General features: G+C 47.7%; 1 protein-coding gene across 1 annotated transcript in view; it reads left to right on the plus strand.

Moving 5' to 3' along the window:
• DRP2 (dystrophin related protein 2) overlaps positions 1-22,352 on the plus strand; it is a 74,921-nt gene extending 52,569 nt beyond the window's left edge. Inside the window, exons 13-24 of the mRNA XM_084813323.1 lie at positions 2,122-2,207; positions 3,003-3,160; positions 3,840-4,006; positions 5,806-5,917; positions 7,122-7,258; positions 8,711-8,776; positions 10,883-10,948; positions 14,426-14,569; positions 15,197-15,425; positions 17,168-17,288; positions 20,317-20,403; positions 22,300-22,352. Coding sequence (XP_084669449.1) covers positions 2,122-2,207; positions 3,003-3,160; positions 3,840-4,006; positions 5,806-5,917; positions 7,122-7,258; positions 8,711-8,776; positions 10,883-10,948; positions 14,426-14,569; positions 15,197-15,425; positions 17,168-17,288; positions 20,317-20,403; positions 22,300-22,352 — 1,426 coding nt within the window. The remainder of the gene's footprint in view (positions 1-2,121; positions 2,208-3,002; positions 3,161-3,839; positions 4,007-5,805; positions 5,918-7,121; positions 7,259-8,710; positions 8,777-10,882; positions 10,949-14,425; positions 14,570-15,196; positions 15,426-17,167; positions 17,289-20,316; positions 20,404-22,299) is intronic.
• The last annotated feature ends 1,071 nt before the right edge of the window (positions 22,353-23,423 follow it).

Genomic DNA, 23,423 nt, shown 5'->3' on the forward strand with positions numbered 1-23,423 from the left:
AAAACAAAAAACCAGGCTTCTAAGTCTGACCATTTTTCCCTTGCCTCTATAGGCCTCAAACCTTCACAGTTCCATATGTTCCTGTCTGATTGCTAAAATAATCTTTGGAGGCTCTTCTCTGGGTGTTGTCACCCTCAATGGTGCAACAGGTGACTACAAGGGAAAGAGCCCTCTTTGTAGTGGCCCCTTGTCTTTGGAATGCCCTTCCCAGGGAAATCCACCTGGCACCTTCACTGTATACATTTACACGCCAGATTAAGACCTTCCAGCAGGCACTTAATCTTTCATCTGTTGCTTTGATTATTAACTTTATTTCTGGCTCTTCAATATTCATAGTATTTTTATCGTTTTAATATTTTTATATATTGATGTTTTCATTGTTGTATTTATTGTTTTGGTGGTTATTTTTGGCGTTTTCATGACTGTAAACCACCCCGAGGACATTTGCTATTTGGGTGGTATATAAATTTCATAAATTAAATTAAATAATAAGAAGCTTGCTATACCAGCCCAGCCCAGCTCTCTGTCTCTGACAAAGGATGTCTTTAAGAAAGCCTTCCCCAACCTTGTGCTCCCTACTCCCCAGATGTTTTGGATTTCAACTCACCCCAGCGAGGAATGCTGGCAGTTGTAATTCAAAACATTTAGAGGGCACCAGGTTGGGGAAGGCTGTTTTAGGAAGCTCGCAAGCAGAGCATAATGGAGATGTGCACCATCTGATAATTGCAAGTAGACTGCCTCTAAATATGGATGTTCCATAAAGGCTGCAGTTTTGGGGCCTCAGAAGTTTGCACTTTGGGGGACTGGATTTGTTTGCATCTTCAGGCTTGTTCCCTCTTGCTCCTGAGGACAGGGTTAGAACCATGGGGTGGAAATTGCAAGGAAGCATTTAAGCAGAAGCTGGATGCCCATCTCTCAGGGATCCTGTAGTTGCGGGCTCCCAGCCTGTGGAATTCCCTGCCAAAGGTCGCTAGGTTGTCCCCCTTTTTGTTATCCTTCCACTGGCAGGCAAAGATGTTTTTACTGAGGCAGGTCTTGATATATAAGCTGGCCTGTTTTAATTGGTTGGTGCTGTTTATTTCTTATATTGTTATGTTTTTAATTGGTTTTTTAAAATGTATTTGTTTTTATGTTATGTTTTAATTAAGATTTTGTTTTTAATTTGGAATTTTTGGTTAGCCACCTTGAGCACCGTTTGTTTGGCAGAAAGGCAGGTTAGAAAATAAAGATAGATAGATAGGTAGATAGATGTGGAGGTTGGACTAGATGACCTCCAAGATCCCTTACAACTCTAAATTTCTATAATTCTGTGGTCCATGGAGTCTCCCATCAGTGGAAACTGGGAAGTGGTCCTGCTGGCATTAAGGTGGCATTGCAAGTGGATAGGGAGACATTTTTCTTCCTCTCTCATAATACAAGAACCTGGGGTCATCCCAAAAGCTGATCGATGGGAGATTCAGAACAGATAAAAGGAAAGAATTCTTCACACACTGCATAGTTGAACTATGGAATTCACTACCACAAGCTGTAATGAGGGCCACCAGTTTGGATGGCTTCAAAAGGGGATTGGACAAATTCCTGGAGGAGAAGACCATCAACGACTACGAGTCCTGATGGCTCTATGCTACCTCCAGTATCAGGAGGCAGTGTGCCTATGTACACCAGTTGCTAGGGAACATGGGCTGGAGAGTGCTGTTTCACTCATGTCCTGCCTGTGGGTTTCCTGCGGGCAGCTGGTTGGCCACTGTATGAACAGAATGCTGGACCAGTTGGACCCTTGGTGCTAAGTTACGTTCTTATGCAAGGAAAACACCTGTCCTTCTCGGGCAGGCCTACCAAGCGGAGCACCAGCTGTACAGTGCAGCCTGCCGGGTGCATGACAACCTCCCTGTCCTTGCAGTTGCAATTGCAGGCAGAAAAGGCAAGTTTATTGAGCTGCGTGGGCGGCAGTCAGCTCGGACCCAAGTGGTACAGGCCTGCTCTAAGGCCCGATTAGATTCATTTTATTGGCAGTGTTTGAAGGACACCACTACAGAGCCATCCATGCCAGCCCAAGATGGAGCATTTGTAAACCAAGCAGAGAAGGGACCAGTTTCTCACCGTGCGCCTTTTGCCTTCCAGTGGACGCAGTGGGAAGATGCGGGCCCTCTCCTTCAAGACGGGCATCGCTTGTCTGTGCGGCACGGAGGTGAAGGAGAAATTCCAGTGTGAGTCAGCCTGGGAAGATGGTTGCTGAAATAGGGTGCAGGAGGTTTTCAGATTTAGCAAGGGTGGGGAGAGACAGGTGCAGGTGTGACCCAGCTAATCTGCATGTATCCTGGCCATGTGTCCTACTTTTACTGAGGCTTGGCCTCTATTCAAAGGGCTGTTTTACATCCACATCTATTTTACAAATGAAGAATCCTAAGAAAGGAGACCAACAGGGGCCTTCAAGTTATCCACCCACTGTTCATTCCCTGGTAGCAGAATGTGGAAAAGGCAAACACAAGTCACCTGACCACAGTCCTTCCCCATTATGCTGTGATATATGGTCTTTCCATTTCAATGATAGCCATGATTTTGACGTTTGCATCTGCGTATATAAATTAGCATATTCGGATATTATGCAAATCTATGCCCTCTTTTTTGGTGAGGAATTTGGGTTGGGACCCTAGCACAGTGGCAGGGGGCTTTAAAGATCCAGATGCATTTACTCTAGAGTAAAAATGAACAAAATATCATGTAGCTGCTAGGCACTGACATAAAGTCAAGTCTCTTTTGCTCCTGGGAATTCTCTGTAAGAAATTCTATCCTCATCCCACTGAACTGAAATTTCCGTGAGAGTGGAACCCTATTAAACTACGTAGTCTTAAATATGTCGTTTCAAGCCGAATGGTTAGGAATTATGCCTTCTCTCTTTCCGTGCTTGCCTTTTCCCAGAGATGCTTGCTTTTCCCAGTGTTTTGATAGCCCTGGGAAAGTAGTGATTTGTCTCTCCCCACCCCTCATGCTGTTCCCTGTAGACCTCTTCAGCCAGGTGGCCAACGCCAGTGGGTTGTGTGACCAGCGGCACCTTGGCATCTTGCTCCATGAGGCCATCCAGGTTCCGCGGCAGCTGGGGGAAGTGGCAGCCTTTGGAGGGAGCAACGTGGAGCCCAGCGTCCGCAGCTGCTTCCGCTTTGTAAGTGACGCTGACAGCGCTTCACCCATGCTGACCTTCCAGGAACGATCCTTTAGTCAGGAGGAGTAGGACTTTTTCTGTCTAAACATGCGTAGGATTGTACCCTAAGTATTTGTACATTAAGATCATCGGTAGAGGGCATTTTCTCCTGTTACCCCTGCTACCTGAGGTGAGGCTGATGGCTTCCAGGGACAGTGCCTTCTCAGTAGTGGCATCCCAGTTGTGGAACATTCTCCCCAAAGAGGTTCTCCAGGCATCTGTGGTGTTGTCATTCTGGTGCCAGGCAAAGTCTTTTTGATTTTACCAAGCTTTTTAGTCTTAATTTTGATTTGTTTTTTTTTTTTAATGCTGCTTTGAGATCTGCTGCCTCCTTAGGTGATGGCGATGTTTTTCAGATTGTATTGGTATTTGTAATTTTAACTGTTTTGCTATGTATTTTCCATTTATATAAATTACCCTCACAATTTGATTGAAGGCCATTGTTCAAAAGAATGTCCATAATAAACAAATACATCATATTTAATTTGAAATTATTTTAATTTGTTAAATCATTTTAATCAAATTAAGTAATTCTTAAGCCAGTAGGAGAAAGTGCTGGTTTTGAAAGGAAAGGACAATGTTCCAGATGAACAGTCCGTGAATAGTGATCAGCTCCTACCTCCCTTCTCTTCCTCCATAGGGAAATGGGAAACCGGCGATTGAGTCTGTCCAGTTCTTGGAATGGGCTAACCTGGAGCCGCAGTCAATGGTATGGCTGGCAGTCCTGCACCGAGTGACCATTGCCGAGCAAGTAAAACACCAGACTAAATGCTCCGTCTGCCGGCAATGCCCCATCAAAGGTTTCAGGTATGGAGGTTGCTACAGCAGACAGTTCTGTTAGGCAGCTACCGGAGATAGAACGATTCAAGGGGCGAGCACCCCGCTAGAGGTAATGCAGGTATCCAACTGTCACGCAGCTTCTGGGACGGCTGGCTCCCTGCAAGATTGGAGAGCATGCCTCTGTACAGCAGTTGCTGGGGAACAGGGGTGGGAGGGTGCTGTTACGCTCAATGTCCTGCTTGCGGGTTTCCCGTAGGCAGCTGGTTGGCTGCTGTGTGAACAGAATGCTGCACTAGCATGGCTGGAATGCTGGGAGTTGTAGGACGTTTTCTGTCTAAACATGATTGCGCCTTTAATCAGTGCGAAATCTGCTGTCCAAGTGCCAAACTAGACATGAGGCTGGTAACATAGTTGGCTCTTATGTGTGCTTTAAAAACTTAAAAACAGCTTACACAGTGGGAGGAGACTGAGCCAACTGTGGTCAGGATGGTATGGAGGGGGATTTAACCCTTTGTCGCCAACCATGATCCTGATCTGAATTATTCCTGCCCTGCTCTTGCTATTTGCAATTTCCTCCCATTGTGAGTAGCAAGCACATAAGGGGGTGGGGGGCCAGTTCCAATTGGTACCACAAGGCCAAAGGATTAAAGCCCCCTCTGTTCTGGCCCATGGCACAGTCCTGGTCCAGCTCAGTCCCTCCCACCTCCCTGCCAGTTATTTAGTTTAAAAAAGAAAACACAGCTATGCAGCACCAGACCCCATGACACAGGAACATAGGAAGCTGCCTTATACTGAGTCAGACCCTGGGTCCCTCTAGCCCAGTATTGACAACACTGACTGAGTTCACACAACATGATAACCCACACTCAAGCTTGAGTATGGGTTGTTGTTGAACTGTTGGTTGTTGCTGAAATGAGGGTTATTATGTTGTCTAAACCCAGCTGCAATAACAAACCAGGGTTTGTTAACCATGAACAACCCACAGTTCACAACCCAACAACAAACCATGTTCTCTTCACGGGTTGTTTGTGGTTAACAAACCATGGTTTGTTGGCACAGCTGGATTCAGACAACACAACAACCCACATTTCAACAACAATGCACAGTTCGATGACAACCCACACTCGACCCTTATTCAACCTTGAGAGTGCATTACCATGTTGCGTGAACCCAGTCACTGACTGGCAGCAGCTTTCCAGGCAGAAGTTTTACTTGCCCTACCTGGAGATACTGGGGACTGAACCCGGGACCTTCTGCATACAAAACATGTGCTCTGCCACTAAGCTATGGACCCCCTCTCAAAACAGAGATTTTTGGAAGCTGCCTTATATTAGGAAGCTGCCCTTGGTCCCTCTAGCCCAGTGTTGACTTACACTGACCGGCAGCAATGGCTCTCCAGGGGTTCAGGCAAGGTTCTTTCTCAGCCCTACCTGGAGATGCCGGGGATCGAACCTGGGGCCTTCTGCCTGCAAAGCAGGGGCTCTGCCACTGAGCTACGGTCCCTCCTGACATAAGAACCAGTTTATACAATTGGCAGAATTGAGCTGTAGGAGCTTCTGGAGATGTGCAATTGAATGCTCTCCCAAAATGAGAGATCCCTGTACATAGAAAACTAGCATGTCAGGGAGAAGGCTATCCTGGAACCCTTCTGCCTAGCGTGCTCATTTTCTGTATGGAAAATGTTTTCTTCCCCTCACTTTTAGTGGGGCAGCATTCAAACACGCACACCCAACCTACATCCCCAATTGGTACAGTCCGGCAAAAAACATTATCTGTTGATCCTGCAGATGGCCCGTTCACCCCCTGGCTGCCCTTTGTTGTTCCAGATACCGCAGCCTGAAGCAGTTCAACGTGGACATCTGCCAGACCTGTTTCTTGACAGGGCGAGCCAGCAAAGGCAATAAGCTGCATTACCCCATCATGGAGTACTACACGCCGGTAAGAGAGGCAGGGAGTTGCCTGGGAAGAACCGCTTGCGGACAGTGGTGTTTGTCCCATGACACTCCCTAAGCAGGCCCTGAAGCCATCGCTTAGGCCGGAGGTGGGCAGCGGCCCTCCACACATGGTCCATTGGCCCCAAGGAGCCTCACCCCCTTTCCCTGCAGCCCAGCTGATGGGCTTGTCTGTGGGAAAAGGCTGCCAGGATAGCCAAACTGAACATTGCTGCTGGGGCAGGGGAAGAGGCATGAGCCTCCGCACTCCCAGTGATCCTGGTGCAACCAGGAAACATCTGTCTCGGAGGGGATCGCTGAGGGCTGGGAGGGGGTTTAACCTCCCCACACCTGAGCAATTTCGGTCAGGATTGCTGGGAGGTGGGTGGGAAGTCAAAGCCTCTCCCACCCTCTAGCAATCCTAGTGTTTCCAAGATCATTGGGGAAACAGCGCTTGTGGAGGTGCAGGGCCGGCCCTACCATTAGGCAGAGTGAGGCAGTCACTTCAGGTGGCAGATGCTGGGAGGCGGCAGCAAGGTGTTGGAGGAGAGAGCCGAGTGCCAAGCAGCCTGCCCTGTGCCCACGCAGCTAACCTGCTGCCTTCAGGTGCAGTGCAGGATGCTGTTCCACTGTCAGTGTTGAAGAAACAGTCTGGGTGGCTTTCGTACATGGAAAGGGAGAGGGCGCCATATTGTTCTTCGCCTCAGGCAGCAAAATGTCTTGGGCTGGCCCTATGGAGGTGGTTGCTGGAGGTTGGGTGGGAGACATTTTAACCTCCCCACCCCATAGCGATCCCATCTCAGCAGGCAAGGAAGGGAGCTTTAAATCTCCCCATCCCTGAGCATTGAGATGTGGGTGGGTGGGGAAAGAGTTAATGTGCGTATGTATGCATGTGAATAAATGCAATCTTGAGGAGCTCCTGCACTTCAAAACTTTACCGCTATGCCACTGGACAAATTCATAGAATATAGGTTTCCCAATGGCTATTAATCATGATAGCTAAATAGCCCCTCCATGTCCAGGAACAGTATATCTCTGAATACCCGCTGCTGAGGACAACACTATTTCCTTTCTGCCCTGGTTATGGTCTTTCTGGAAGTATCTGGCTGTCCTGTGTCAGAATCAATATGCTAGACCAGATGTACTTCTGGACATACCTCCAGCAGGGCTCTTCTTACATAGGTCTTAGCTTCTTCTCTGTCTCTCTGCAGACCACCTCTAGCGAGAACATGAGAGACTTTGCTACCACCCTGAAAAACAAGTTTCGGACAAAGCAGTATTTCAGCAAGCATCCCCAGAGAGGATACCTGCCTGTCCAATCTGTACTAGAGGCAGATTTCATTGAAACGTAAGTGGTGGGTCCAAGGCCTGCCCTACCATTAGCCAGAGTGAAGCAGTCATCACAGGCAGCAGATGCTGGGAGGTGGCAGAAAGGTGTTGGGGGAGATTGCTGTTGGCCCTGCAGCCTGCTCTGCACCACCTAAGATAGCCTGCACCTTCTGGGACAGTGGAGGATACTGTCCCATCATCAGTGTTGAAGACAGATCCATCTGCCGGTCCAGTTGGCTTTTGTACATGGAATGGGAGGGGGCGCCATCTTGTCCTTCACCTTGGGAGCAAACGTTTTCGGGCCGCCACTGAGTGGCTCCATCGGTGCCCACAAAACCCCCTTGTCCTTGAACTGGCCAACTTCACTATGCCTGCTGTGGGGGGGAGATGAAATGGGCTACGAACTGAAGCCCCGCAGAGGATTCTGGGAAGTAGCGAGGTTTTCCATCAGTGGTGGATGGTATCCTGGAGAGGGTCACAGTTGGAGGAACATCTGCCCCTTTTCCAATCAGGGATAAAGATTCTAAAGCTAATTTGCATAAGGTTCACCTGCTGGAGCAAGTCAAATGCCATCCATACACTGATGAGAAGGAACATCCAAGGGAGTCCAGTGTTCCATGAACTTGGTATGCATGGATTTGGGGAGGGACTTTGGGGGAGGTGGTAGAACTCAAGCATTGCATGCAGAAGATCCCAGATTCAGTTCCAGGCCTCTCCAGTTAAAAAGGGGTCAGCTATCAGGTTAGGAGAAAGTCCCCACTCTGCCTGAAACCCTTGGGAATGCTGCCAGTCAGAGTAGACAGGTGGAGAATCTTGTTCAGCCTGAGAGCCGAATGCCATTTCGGAGAAGCTCTCAGGGGGCACATTCCAGTGTTGGGCGGGGCCAAAGGCAAAAGGGGCAGGGCCAAAACACCAAAAATACCAGCATAGTTTAGCTTAAAGCTCTTGCTGCCCAGTCACTAAGCCTTAGGAGAGGCATTTCGCCCTTTTAGAATGTGGGGGAAACAGCACAAAGACCAGGAAACCACCAAATGATCCATGGTTGGGATAAAGAGTGGCATGGCCATCTTGGGGAACCCCAGAGGATCAGATCTGGCCTCCAGGCCTGAGGTTCCCCACCCCTGGAGAAGACAAGACTAGACTAGAGGGACTAATTGTCTTCCTATGGGCCAAGCTCTCAACCACCGAGAGCCTTCCCCACCCTGATTCTCTTTGGACGTTTTGGACTACAACTCCCAGTATTTCTGACTGTTGACCTTGACCAACTGGCTGGGTCTGATGGGACTTGGAAGTCCAAACCATCTGGCAGACACCAGGTTGGCAAAGGCTGGCATAGCAAATAGCTCCCTCCCTTCCCAAGTCCAGCAGGTCTCCTTGCAATTGGTGTATGTAATATTTCATAGATCTCACCAGGGCAGCTGCTGGGAATTTCAGCCCTGAATGCTTCCTGACATTTTTGTGTCCCTTCCAGGCCAGCCTCCTCTCCGATGTTACCTCATGCTGACACCCATTCTCGGATTGAACACTTTGCCAGCAGGTACCGTTCAGCAGCCCTATAAGAGAGAGGGATCCGGCAAAAGATGCCGGATGGCGCCGGGAAAGAGGTGGCAAAGCCAGTACTACAGATACAGGGGGGCCAATAATTAAGCTGATATATCACAGCAGCCTCTGCAGCAGAGAGGCAGACAATTACTTCCACCTCTCCAGCCACCTCTGGGAAGGTCCTTAGTTTGGTGGTAGACCACCTGCTTTCAGGTTCAGCCTTAGTGGTGAATGAGCTGGCTGGTCGCCCAGGGTGCTGAGCTGAGGGGAGCACCAAGCTGAGCTCAATGGCTGTGTTTTTTTTAACGTACCATCTGCAGTAAGCTAAGATGGCAAAAAGCAAGTGTCTGCAACCTTTCTTTCAAGGTTGTACAGGTTCTTTGGGTTCTGATTACAAAAATGATCTTCCTTCAATTAGCTTTAAAGTATGTTTCTTTTTCAATTCCCACTTTGAAGTCATTTGCACTAGGTAAAAATTAGTGGAACACAGCTTTACTTGGAGACAACATTACCGAACACTTAGCTCGTCAAATACTGTAAACACCATAAGCGTTGTATAAATAATAATAAAGTAAAGCCGTAAGCTGTAAGAGGTCAGCTGGATACTTTTTTTATTTATAACTTGTCTTTATTGTTTTTAAAGATTAAAAAATGGATATTGTAAAATAAAGAATGCTTACCAAAAGATAGAAACTGCTACAAAACAAAATACATTGTAAGTAAAACCTCTGACAGTCCTGCTGTATTGCATAGTGCACTGCCACTGCTCAGAATGTGGCTTTTCAAACTTTGGTTCATGTAAACTGTAGCACAGCGGCTGTTGAGGGGTCGCCCCTGCCACCTTCTGAAATCCTCAGGTAGCTAGAATCAACACGCAGACAATAGGGCTCTTTTCCAAGGCTTTATTCCCATTCAACCTAATGACGCTTACAGATGCTAATTGCTTGATCCTACGAGTGAGACTGAAGAGATCTGCCTACGCGAGAGTTCTAACCTTATGAATCAGTTGATCTCCATTTGGAGGGGAAGGTGGGAAACCTCTGTACTTATGGGCTAGGAGGAGAGAGTCCACCCTTTTCCCGTGGGGCATCGGGGCACCGCTGTTGCCGTCACGCCAAGCGAGCTGAGCGCCTACTCTCAGTGCCCACCACCTCCCACTTGATGCTGCGCCAGCACCTAGCGTCCAGAAACTGCTGCTGCTCCTCCCTCTCCCTGCCAGGGTCACCATCACTCTCAGGAATGTGTACCGGGAGGGGCTCTCCCCCTGGCTGCTCCTCTGAACAGTGCGTGGGTTCTCTCCCACGGTTTCTATCTCTTCCTCAGAATCAGAACTGCTTTGGGGCTCTCTGGGCTCCGATCCAACCCTGGCAGCGGCTGAGAAATCAAGCTTTTGAGCAATGTCATTCTCAATGGACATCACATCTGCACCAGGCCCCATAAATCTTCTGGGTGGCTCTGCAAAACTGGCTGGGGGGGGGCACTAAAAGCCTTCCTTGCCCTGGGCGCTATTTATCCTAGGGCTGGCCCTGCCTGCTTTGAATGCAAAGGGCCCCAGATTCAGTCCTCAAGCAGAGATGGAAAAGACCCTCGTCTGGAACCTTGGAGTGTCACTGCCAGTCAGTGCAGATACAATGCTGAAGAAAATGAGTCAGTATAAGGCAGCTTCCTATGTTCCTCTTCCTCCTCCAATCACCACAGTAACTCTTAAGAGGAACAGAGCTCCCTCTATGGACAAAAAGCCAACATTCCCAGCTGTATCTATGGGTGCTAACCCTATGCTAGCAAAACAGAACCTTTTTGTTCAGGGGCAGTACACCCTTGAGTACCAGCTGCTGGGGGCAAACAGTAGAGTTCCAATGGCATCTTCCATGAGCCTCTGGCTGACTACTGCTGGGAGAAGAACGCTGGAATACATGGACCTTTTGGTCTGATCCAGGAAGGGAATATTTACACTGTTATTTTCGTACCCAGAATTTCCTAGCCTTATGAGACCTGCAGTTTCTCTCCCACTCAGATGGCACAATTGGGGTGTTCTTAGAAATTCTCTTGCCCTTCCACATCAGTTCCTTTCAGTGCATTGGTCCGGTTCTGTTTCCTGCAGGCTTGCAGAGATGGAAAGCCAGAATTCCTCCTTCTACAATGACAGCCTTTCTCCGGACGATAGCCTGTGAGTTGCTACTTTTCCTTTCCTTTCCTTTCTGTTTGTTTTCTTTCTTTTTTTTCAAATTCTGTCAAAATCTGGATGCCTCTCGCCCTAGCCACATAACCAGAGGCTCCATTAAGTTCCATTGCATTCAGTGGGGCTTCCTCTATGACAGCCTGCTCCAATCTGTGTTGGACTAGAACTCCCATAATCCTCCAGCCAGCTATGTTGAAGGTGCAGTCCAACACATTTGGAGGGCATCAAGTTGGGGAAGGCTGCTCTGTGGTAAGTGTTCTTAGGTTGCACCCTTAGGCCATGATCCCTTGGCCATGCAGATGACCCTGAGGCATCCCACTAATCCATCCCCCTCGTCTTCTCTTTGGCAGAAAGGCATTCCCCACCTCCATTATTTTCCCTTGGATGAGCATGATTGCAGCACATAGGTACATGCCACCATATGTTTTTATTTCTCCCACTTACAAATGCCAGAAGCTCTTTCGGAGGCATGTTGGGTGTTTTATTTATTTATTATTTACTTCTTTAAAATATTTCTTGGCTGCCTTTCAGGGCAGAAGCCCTCCCAAGGTGGCATACAGCAATGTAAAACACATAAAACCAATACAATATTAAAAGCGATAAAAACTCAGTAAAAACAATAATGCAATAAAAACAGATATTTATGTATGTATGTATGTATTTGATTTAGTTTTATTTGATTTGACTGATATCCTGCTTTTCCATCAAAAAGGGGTGCTCAAGGCAGCTAACACTAAGGACATCTCTACACCAGACTAAAATCCTGCATTTAAAATAGGGCTTTCTGCTTCCATTTTAAATGCAGGATCACAACGTCTTCCTTTTCCCCCCACCCCCTTCCCCCTTCTTCTTCCCGCATCTGAGTTCCATTATCTTTCATTGAACTTGCTCCTCTACTTGCCGCTTTCCCCCTTTTCAGGGAGGGAACTCAAGTGGAACACAACAATTTGATAGCTCATTATCTGCGATCTATTTAAAAACGTAACAAAGGGCATTTAGTGCAGGAGACGCCCTGGAGGATCACAGCGTCATGTAAAGGAGCAATCTCAATCGCAGGATAAAAGCTCTGAGGCATGTGAGGCAGCCACCAAGCTGAAGCTAAGCAGGTCTGGGTCTGGTCAGTGCTTGGAGGAGAGAACGCCATGTAGCCCCCTTGAATTCCACAATGGAAGGTGGGATATAAATGTAATAAATAAATAAACACTAATAAGACTGATATTAAAACAAAAATTTAATTAAAACCATCATAAAAACAAATAAAAAGGGTAATTAAAAACACTACAATAAAAGAAAGAAACAGCACCCAACCCAATAGAACTTTCCTTCAGCAACAGACCACTTACATGCCAAAAGTCTGTCTAAGTAGAAACATCCTTGCCTGCCGGAGGATAAATAACAGAGAGGGAACCAACCAAGCCTCCCTCGGCAGGGAGTTCCAGAGTGTGAGAACAGGCACCGAGAAGGCCATTTTGCACGTCCCCACCAAATATGCCTCCAATGGCAGCAGGACCAAGAGAAAGGCCTCCCCAGAAAATCTTGAAACCCGGAGAAGCTTGTGTGGAAGAATGCGGTCTTTCAGATACCACATTTGTTGGAAAGTTGCAAATAACATGGCAAGCCAAAGTTGGTATGGTTCATTTCACACCCATGCTTTTTCAGGCACATTGAGATTTTTCTATCTATGCTGGGGGAAGAAAGCCATCTTCTCCTTGTCCCATCAGTGTGAGCAGTACTCAGACAAAATGTGGGGGAGGCCAGATGTCAGGAATGAATTTGAGCATGTGGAGATAGTCAGCAGCTCAGACTCAGAAGGGGAACAGCCAGAACCAGGGGAGGCTCCCTCCCTAGTGAGCTCAGATATGGCCAGGCCTTCTTCTCAAGACCTTGGCACACAGGTGGCTCGACCTGAAGGCTCCCCTGCCCTCCATGAGAACCCAGGTCTTGGGGACGAGGGGAGTGAGGGGCGTGACTTGAGGGGTGCTAGGGTCCGTCGCAGAGCGAAGCGGGAAAAGTTAGAGGTGGAGCTCAGACGCCCCTCCAGGTTGGCTATGCGTGATAGCCTATGCAGGAGGGAGCCACAGTACGGGAGGGTCATCCCTCCTAAGCTAGTCTGGCCGGAAAATTCTTGTTTCAAATTGCCGGCAACTTCTCTGCCTTTCACTTCCGCTCCTCTGCTGGTATCAGTAATTGTGTGGAGTAGCTGTTTCCTTTGTAGCCTGAGAGTTTCCTAGAATTTGCATCTGTAAAGAACCTGGTTGTTAACTAATGAAGTAGTGAGCCTGAAGCCTGGTATCTCGGAGTGTGTTGACTGCGAGGGGAGAGGAGGAAAGAACTTGACACCAGCCTACTGCTGCTGGGCTGTTTCCCAGGCAGCCAGCACCTACACCCGTGCCCACTTGCTTCTCACGGTGGCTGCCATAGGTGCGCATGCGCAATATCGCAAGGCAATACAGAGGCCAGATCATAATGCTAGAAGCCATCCGTCAAGTCGCAGAACAAGATGGAGAGGAAGAGGTAGAGGCATACAGGCTGGAATGGTTTGGTAGGCTCGATGTGGGACGTAGTACAAGCTGCCCCTCCTAGTAGGGCCAGTTCCAGGTTTGATGGGGCCCTGGGTGAGGTGACTTCTGGTGGGCTGTGGTTAGGCCCTTCTTACCTGGCGGTGGCAGGCACATACAGCTCTCTGAGGAGTACTGGGCAGCTCCGTGTACTTGCCATTTTTATTTCCCACAATGCTGCAGAGCAACAGTATGTAGGGGCATTGTGGGAAATGAAAATGGTGACTAGACTCAGCCGTCTGGTGCTGCTCTGGACGAGGAAGACAATCTTTAAAGGGCAGCCCAGGGCAGGTGTTAGCAGTGGGCTCTTCCCAAGGGTCCTGGGTGCTCATGGCAGCTCAGCCTGCTAGAAGCTCTAGTTCTGTGGTCCCCAACATGGTTCCCATGGACACCTCTCATGGTGCCTGCCAGGGCCCTTGCCCTCCCTTAGTTGTATTTTATTCCTTAAGATTTTTAACGTCATTTTTTGAACTGGGATGCTGATTGTTGCACAGTGCTGCCCTCCAGCACCATCTTTATTTGGGTCGAAAAGAGCGATTTTGTGTTTCAGAGCACAGCCCCCATCGCTGCCTTGTGCTTAGCTTCTTGGGAAAGTTACTTTTCTTTCAGCCTCACCAGATGGCCTTCTGGAAAACGTGTGTTTTGTGACTGGCCATGTCCACCACGGCAGCCATTTCATGAATGGGCATGCCCCAGCCTCATGGCAACCACTTTGTGAGAGCACCCATGACACACTCTCTAAATTCCAAGTGTGCCCACCGACTCAGAAAGGTTGGGGACCGCTGCTGTGATTCCCTGCTGCAGAGTCATCCTCCTGTCAGGGACTCCCGCAGTTCACCTTGTACCTTACCGCTCTGTCACATCTCTTTCCATGGCCTCAACCTCATCACAGCTCTGTCTGCAACAGGGACGAGGACCAGTATCTCTTGCGCCATTCCAGCCCCATCACGGACAGAGAACCTGTCAGCAGCCAGCAGGGCCAGGACAGCAGCAACACAGATGACAAGGGGGAACTGGAAAGAATCTTGGCTCACCTGGAGGATGAAAACAGGTAAGTGGGTGTGGCCAACAGAGTTCTGATCATGCTTCCTATTATAGATCTGCAACTGTAAGAACCATGAGAATGCCTTTGAGATCCTCAGGTGCAGAGGACACAGAATTTACTTAACGTTTGCATTTGTTAATGCCATCATAATTGCGCTTGGGAATTTCTCCCGATAAATCAGTGGTGTTGAACATCCGTAAGCCCAAGGGATGAATTTAAATTCCGAAGAGTTTTTGAGGGTTGCATTCCAGTGGTGGGCGGTGCTGAAGGCAAAATGGGGAAGGCCAAAATACCAAGAATGCCAGCATATTGTAGCTTAAAGGTTTTACTGCCAGTAACTCAGCCTTAGGAGAGGCATTTCAACCTTTTAGAATGGGGCGGAACAGTGTAAACACCAGGAAACCACCGAACAATTGGCGGCTGAGGGAAGGGGGCATAGTGTTTTGGGGAACCTCAAAGGGCCAGGTCTGAGGTTCTGCATCCCTGTGATAACTGAACCGCAAAATATCTGTTGCAAACCCAAGTGAGCTGGTGTCATTCCATCTAACTCCAAGGCTATCACTGCTAGGTATCTGTTAAGCGCTTGATGCTAGCAAATTCTAGCTTCATCCTCAGCTGGGGTTCCTTCTGCAGGGTTCTCCAGGGAGAGCTGAGACGTCTGAAGTGGCAACACGAGGAGGCAGCGGCGTCGGCGGAAGGAACTCCGGACACAGCACAGGATCCACCCAGTGAAGAGCTGCTGGCGGAGGCCCGGATCCTTCGGCAGCACAAGAGCCGCCTGGAGACCCGGATGCAAATCTTGGAGGACCACAACAAACAGCTTGAATCTCAGTTGCATCGCCTGAGGGAGCTGCTTCTGCAGGTATTGGCTGTGGGCCGTGTCACGTGACTGCTTTGGATATGGGGCGTTCATCCTCAATTGACAGTAGTACATGGTGAACCAGATTCTCCTGACTTGCCTTAAAATCTGACTTCATTCCAACCACATCCAAGGGTTTGGTGAATTGCTGTGCTGAAAAAAGAATCACCCAGTGCATCCTGTGGAAATGTCGACTTAAGTAGACACTGCCATGTCAAAAAAGAAAGAAAGCTGAAAACGATCTGATGGTGCCTCCCTGGGAAATGAAAGGAGTAGGAATGTAACATCAGGTTTAGTTGCAAGAGAAAAGGTGGGAGATAGTAGAATCATACAGTTGGAAGGATCCTTGGAGGTCATCTAGTCCAACCGCCTTTGTCAATTAGGTTCCACAGTGCAGCTGCACCATCCCTGACGGATAACTAGTTATATCCATAAGCAAGCTTGCTATGGGAAGAAATTTGGATTAGAAAGAATATACATTTTGAACCCTGCAAGCAAATTCAGATTAAGAAATTTTGACTGAACCAGAGACAGGGCTTACACCAGCCGTCCTCAACTCAATGCCTTCCACATGTGTTGGACTACAACTCCCATAACCCACAGCTAGTTCTGCAAAAGGCCAAGGATTATGGGAGATGGAGTCCAACACCATCTGGAGGGTGTCAGGTTGGGGAAGGCTGACACACAAATTAAGCAAACGGGTGGGGGGCATAGGAGGTGGCCTGCTCAAAGACAAGAAGTTTTTCTTCAAAGCTCTGTGAAGTTAGACTTTACGGAACATCCTGTAATGTTCTGACAGGACAGGACGGGGGGGGGGACCTCTCAACTTCCCCAACACTTATTTAGTAAATGTGGGAAGAGAGTCTATTGTTTATTATTTTAAAAAACTATTAACTTTCAACATGAAATGACCGGTTTTTATGCTTTCTCTCTCTTTCAACACCCCCGTCTGCTGCTCCCTGCCTCATATAGCCAAGCCAGGACTTTTATCACAAAGTGGTAATGAGCAACAGCTGCGATTTTAGATCCAACCACCCTTGATGTGTGTAGCCTTTTTCTTCTTTGTAGCGCTGCTTTCCCCCAACCCCACCCCAGCCAAACAAGCTGTACCGAAGAAAGAACAAACATGAAAAGAAAATGGCAGGAGAACCATTGACATGATCTGCTTTAGGTTAGGCTGCAGCCCACTTGTAGATCACAACCCATCAGTTGCACCCATGATAGGCCAACCCTGAGACCAGTGGCCCACTGGCTGCCACGGGGAAGCCCACAAGCAGGACATGAGTGCAACAGCCATCATGACAAGTAGCTATTGATAGCCTTATCCTCCCTGCATTTGACTTTTAAAAATGTCCAAATCAGTGGCCGTCCCTTCACCTTGTGGTAGACAATTCCATAATTTGACCATGCGCTATGTGAAAGTGTATTTCCGTTTATCTGTCCTGTATCTCCCACCATTCAGATTCATGGGATGAGACCACGTTCCGGTATCATGAGAGAGGGAGGAATACTTCTCGCTATCCACTTTCTCCACACCGTGCCTAATTTTGTACACCACTCTCATGTCCCCCATCACTTATTTTCCCTTCCCTCAAGCTAAAAGGCCCCAAACATGGTATGCTTTCCTCATAGGGGAGTTGCTTCAGTCCCTTGACCATTTGGGGTTGTATCATATAGGAAAGATGGAAGAATGCCAGGTGAGAAGCTGGTGAGGAACCACATAATCATCTCCCTTCTCTTCCCAGCCGGCAGCAGATTCCAAAGGAGATGGTTCTGCAGCCTCATCCTTGGCGTCCTCTCCCCACCCGTCGGAGGGGAGCCAGCCCAGGGAAAAAGGCGCTGGCACTCCAAACACGGAAACTGCAGGTGAGAGTCTGTGGTGCTGTGAAGCCTCACAGGGTCCCTTGATCTCCTCCCCTGTGGGCTGCTGCTGGTTTCCTTCCTGAGGTTTTTCGTTGCTGTTTCTGCAGAAGGGATTTCTGTCCTGCTGAACAGGTTCTGCTTTCCCACTGCAGTTGACATTTTTTTTTACAACTAGGCCTGTCTCCTCCTTGAAACAGGAAGAGCGCACATAGGCCTTCCCACAGATAAAGAAGCAAGTGCCTGACTCAGTTTAACACCAGACTAGATGTAATGTGAGATCTGTGGTTAGATCTCCTGCTGTTGATGATTTTAAAATTAAATGCTTTCCGTTGTAACAATTTCCAGAGGGGTTACCATGTTAGTCCATTGCATCAAAAACAACAAAGAGTCATAGAATCACAGAATCATAGAATAGTAGGGTTGGAAAGAGCCTATAAGACCATCGAGTCCAACCCCCTGCTCAGTGCAGGAATCCAAGTCAGAGCATCCCTGACAGATGGCTGTCAAGCCTCGTCTTGAATGCCTCCAGTGTGGGAAAGCCCACCGCCTCCCCAGGTAATTGGTTCCATTGCCATATTGCTCTAATAGTCAGGAAGTTTTTCCTGATGTTCAGCTGGAATCTGGCTTCCTGTCACTTGAGCCCATTATTCCGTGTCCTGCACTCTGGGATGATCAAGAAGAGATCCTGGCCTTCCACTCTGTGACAATCTTTCAAGTTCTTGAAAAGCGCTATCATATCTTCCCTCTCTTCTCTTCTCAAGGCTAAACATGCCCAGTTCTTTCAGTCTCTCCTCATAGGGCTTTGTTTCCAGTCCCCTGATCATCTTCGTTGCCCTCCTCTGAACCCTCTCCAGTTTGTCTGCATCCTTCTTAAAAGGTGGTGTCCAAAACTGGACACAGTACTCCAGATGAGGCCTAACCAGTGCTGAGTAGAGGGGAACTAGTCCTTCACGTGATTTGGAAGCTATACTTATATTAATGCAGCCCAAAACAGCATTGGCCTTTTTTGCAGCCACATCACATTGTTGGCTTATATTCAGCTTGCGATCTACAACAATTCCAAGATCCGTCTCATTTGCAGTACTGTTGAGCCAAGTATCCCCCATCTTGTAACTATGCATTTGGTTTCTTTTTCCTAGGTGCAGAACTTGGCATTTATCCCTATGAAATGTCATTGTCTTGTTTTCTGCCCAGCGCTCCAGGCTATCAAGATCACTTTGAATTTTGTTTCCGTCTTCCAGGGTATTAGCTATCCTGCCCAATTTTGTGTCATCTGCAGATTTGATAAGCATTCCCTGCACCTCCTCATCTAAGTCATGAATAAAAATGTTGAAGAGCACTGGGCTGCAGTACCCCGCTTGTTACCTCTCCCCCATTTGAGAAGATCCCATTGATAAGCACTCTTTGAGTCCAATTCTTTAGCCAACTATAGATCCACTGGATAGTTGTTTCATCTAGCCCACTTTGAGCTAGTTTGCTCATCAGGATATCATGGAGCACTTTCAAAAGCTTTGCTGAAGTCGAGGTATATTATGTCTACAACATTCCCACAGTCCACAAGGGAGGTTATCTGATAAAAAAATGAGATTAGTCTGGCAGGACTTGTTCTTGACAAATCCATGTTGGCTTCGAGTGATCACTGCATTGTTTTCAAGGTGCTTACAGACTGATTGCGTTATAACCTGCTCCAGAATTCTCCTAGAGACTGATGTCAGACTGACTGGTCCGTAGTTCCCAGGTTCCTCCTTTTTTCCCTTTTTGAAGATAGGGACAACATTTGCCCTCCTCCAGTCATCTGGCACTTCACCCGTCCTCCATGATTTCTGAAAGATAATAGACAATGGTTCTGAGAGTTATTCTGGCCCCTTAAAGGTTAACAGTGTGGTGTAGTGGTTAGAGTGTTGGACTGGGACTTGGGAGATCTGGGTTCTAGTCCTGACTCAGCCATGAAGCTCACTGGGTGACTTTGGGCCAGTCACTGACCCTCAGCCTAACCTACCTCACAGGGTTGTTGTGAAGATAAAATGGAGAGGAGGATCATGTACGCTGCCTTGGGCTCATTGGCGGAAAGGGTATATATGTAATAATAAATAAGCAAACAAGTTTATTCTGGCCAAGCTTTCATGGACTGTAGCCCACTTGATCTGTTGCATCTGATGAAGTGGCTACAGTCCATGAAGCTTATGCCAGAATAAATTTGTTAGTCTTTAAGTTAGCACAAGACTCTTCATTGTTTAAAATAAAAATTTGTCACAGGGGCTGCAGTGCTGGGGAACAGGTATTGAAACCCTTTCAGTGCACACGCACACCCCATGCCATCTTCCTAATCTAAATTGCCCTGTGGGGAGAAATATGGGGTAGTAGCAGTTTGCGGGTGGGGTGGGGGGGTTGAATTAGAAAATTGGCACACTTTTTTCTCTTCCTGGCATGATCCTGACAAAGATCACCTCTCCCAAGCAGCAATCTGCATTTCTATGGAAACTCTCATTGCCAGTAAAATCACCTCTCCAAAGGGAATCTCATAATAGACAGAAGTGCAAATTGTACTGCCAGTTCTTTATCCTCAAAGAGTTGACGTTAGGGTTGAATTCAGTCCCTTGCCACTAGGACACCAACCTTTTTCCTTTCTGCCCCAAGCAGAAAGCTCCAGCTAGGACTTAATTTCTAAAACGAAAGGTTCTGGGGCAAAAAAACTCCTGCCAATCGCACTCTTTTCCACAAGGAAGGCCTAGTTCCTAATGCTAAATGGTCTGGAGGCTGGTTGGTTGGGGTTATTCCCTAGAAAATAGCAAGCCCTTTGAACAGGCCCAGGTACTCTTTTCTTTACTGTTACCTCACCTGTATGAGAACAGAACTTTGGCAGAGAAACGTGAGTTTGGCCTAGGCTGTGGCTTGGCCTGCAAGATTACTCAGCCTCTCTGCTTCTTAATCTATTAGTCCTCAATCCTACCAGGTTCCAGACCTGTCCTGCAGTGTCAGCCCCAACCTTTCAGCATGATTATTTTGCCTCTTGTCATTTTCCTTCTCACAGATGAAGTGGAGGTGAGTACTCAGGACGTCAGTCTATGCCTGGAGGATATCATGGAGAAGCTGCGGAATGCTTTCCCCAACTCTGGAGGTACAGAGCATGAAGTCAACTGAGTCTATATCCGGGCTGGGAAACCCTTTTCCTGTTTAAGGCTGTGATACCCCAGCCAGAACCTGACAACATCTACATTCCAGCAATGGATGGGAGCAGAGCCAAAAGTGGGCAGACCCAGCAAGTCACACTGAATGTACAGTATACACAGGGTCGGCCCAAAACATTTTGCTGCCTGAGGCAAAGGACAAGATGGCGTCTTCCCTCCACTCCCCATTCCATGTACAAAAGCTGACCAGACTGGCAGTTGAACTTTACTTCAATGCTAGTGACGGGGCAGCATCTTCTGCTGGACCTGAGAGCATCTTAGGGGATGCAGAGCAGGTCCACATGCCACATACAGCTATATCCACTAGAGGCTGGTGGCTCTGATGTCCTTGGGATGGTGAATCCATTCCAGGTTTCAGTCAGAACCAGTCAGAACTCTAAAGGAGCTTTAGACATCAGAACCACCAGCCTCCTGTGGCTCTATCCATCCCATGTCCCTCAGCATCTGCTGCCTGAGTTGACTGCTTCACTTTGCCTCATGGTAGGGCCGGCCCCGAGTATACACACACATCCATTTCTCTCTCTGTCTCTCTCTTTCTCTCAGACCCCCTTGGAGGGAAGTTTGAGAGGGTCTATCCTTGCTTCGGAGGGAGTGGGGTGCAGAGTGACAGAAATAGCAGGTCCACTCCACTTAATCTATCACCTAGTCTCTTTCACCAGGCCATAATTAGGTCTAAACTCTTCCTGCAAATGGTCAGAGCAGTCTGTTGTGGTGGGCAAGAAAACAGAACTTTGGAAAATGGCATCAATTAGGAAAAATGAAGTAAAATCACACAGATGTATCTAACAAGATTCAGTATTGTTGCTGGTTTTAAATGTTTCTAGTGGTGGAATCTGGAGCTTTTGTTAGAGTGAAAGATCCTTGTTAGATACCCATCCCACTACCATACTGAGCCAAAATTTCAGAAGCATCTAACTCCTTCACTACCTTACTTCTTATCCTATAAAACTGCTGTATTGAGGGCCAGCTCCAGGCTTCAAGAATAATGTCTCCCAGCACACTTACTAGCTGCTGTTACTTTGCTCTGCACAGGGCGGCCGCCTATTTAATTTCCCACAATGCCTCTGACATAGTGTTGGTTTGGGCATTGTGGGAACATAAAATTGTGGACCCTGCTGGGGAGCCAAGGTACAGCAGCCACCCAAGGGTGCCACATGGTGACACTGGGCCAGGCTGTAACCACCAGAGGCTGACACCATTGCTGCAGCCCCTTTGCCTCATCCCCACAAGGTGGGGAACCTGCTACCCCTCACCCCACAATTCTATAACACTTGAGGGCTACTGAAGATGAACTCTGGTGCTGAGCTATTGTAGCTATGTAGCGACAACTGGGCTACTGAAAAACAAGAGGGGAAGGTATCTGCATGCTCTGGGCAACTGCAAGATTTGCAGAAGTAGAAAAAAATCTCAGAAAAAAACACCTGAGGATGAAAAACTCCAATAATAGCCCAGTGATGACTCAGCGTGCTGAGTGGCCACAAAATTCTGTTTGTTGGGGGGTGGGGTGAAAAATCAGGGAGGACCAGAAATGGGATGAAATATCCTGAAAGAAGGCATGCCTGGCTGGCTGGAAACCCGAACAGGAGCCAGTCCACACTGCAACATTTTATTGCAGGTCCCACTTCTGCGATCAGTTCTAGGGCTATTTGACAAGCATGGCTTCCCCGAAAGAATCCTGGAAACTGCAGCTCAGCCAAGGTGTTGAGAATTCCCTGTTCCCTAGGCAACAGAGGAGCTGGGCCTTAGGTTTCCTTGGCAGGAAGCCACAGAGAGTGAAACCAGGCTTAGTCTGTGATTTTCGACATGGTCCCTTTTTCTCCTGACAGGACAAAGACCTCACCCCTTGGCCTTCCTGAAGAAGTCCCTCAAGTTCTCCTAGATGCTTTTCAGATCTGAGAATGGGCAGCAGCCGGTATTAGCCATTGCATTAAGATTTGCTCCTGCCCTGGCTGCTTATGACATTGGTGTCTGGCTCTAACCTTACGTTATTGTTTTGCCAGTGTGTCGGTATTAATCAAGCCTCCTTGTGTACCACAATGGCATCATCAGCCAAATGTTTTCTTCATAATATCTCTGTGCAGGAGACAGAAATATTTCCTGGGCAAGACTCAAATGAAAGGAAATTAAAAGAAGTTTTGGCTGATACCCAGTGTTAGTTCTTCTTAGAGTGGACACATTGAAATGAATGGGACTTGTTAGTCATGACTAACGTAAGTCTGATTCATTTCAATAGCTCTGCCTTAAGTAGGACCAACACTGGATGCTACTCTATGTGGCTGAGCATGTTGTTCTTTATTTTATTTTTTGAAGCAGTTATTATTATATATATATATCACACACACATGGCACTGTAAAGAATCAGAATAAAACAGCAAGTCCCTATCACAAGGTGTGCATTCTAATAGGTTTAAATAAAGTTTACATCTCCCCCCCACACACACACACACACGCACACATATTAGCCACGTGAGGTACACATTCTGTGATCAGCGTGACTGCTGTGTCTGGGAAAGATTGCCTTCTGGAAACCTGGAGAGCAGGTTCCAGTGAGAGCAGGCAATACTGAATTAGGTGGTTCGGTGATCTGACTCCGTATAAGGCAGCTTCCTCTGTTCCAAATTGACCATTTCCTCTTCAGGGACAAGTTCGGGGGCGGGGGGAATGCATCTGCAAATTGCAGCAGAAGTTGATTAGCTGTTACCTGTAACATCATAAGCCCATGCCCAGAGCTGTTGTGCAAGTTTTAAATGGGTAGTGCTTTTAAAAAAAATGTGTAAAACCCAAGGCAATGAATAAACAGATAAATGTTTGAAGGTTCCAAAGCACTTCAAATTTTGCTTTTAAGAAGGTGCACAGCCTGCCAAAAGTATCCAGGGGGCAGAGAAAAGAGCGATGGCTGATTTAGTGTTCAGTTCACAGTTACGTACATCTAAAAAGGAGAAAAATGTTT

Source organism: Heloderma suspectum, chromosome 9 (genome assembly GCF_057233095.1).
Source record: "Heloderma suspectum isolate Gila_16-S chromosome 9, 16-S_ref, whole genome shotgun sequence".
Taxonomy (NCBI): Eukaryota; Metazoa; Chordata; class Lepidosauria; order Squamata; family Helodermatidae; genus Heloderma; species Heloderma suspectum.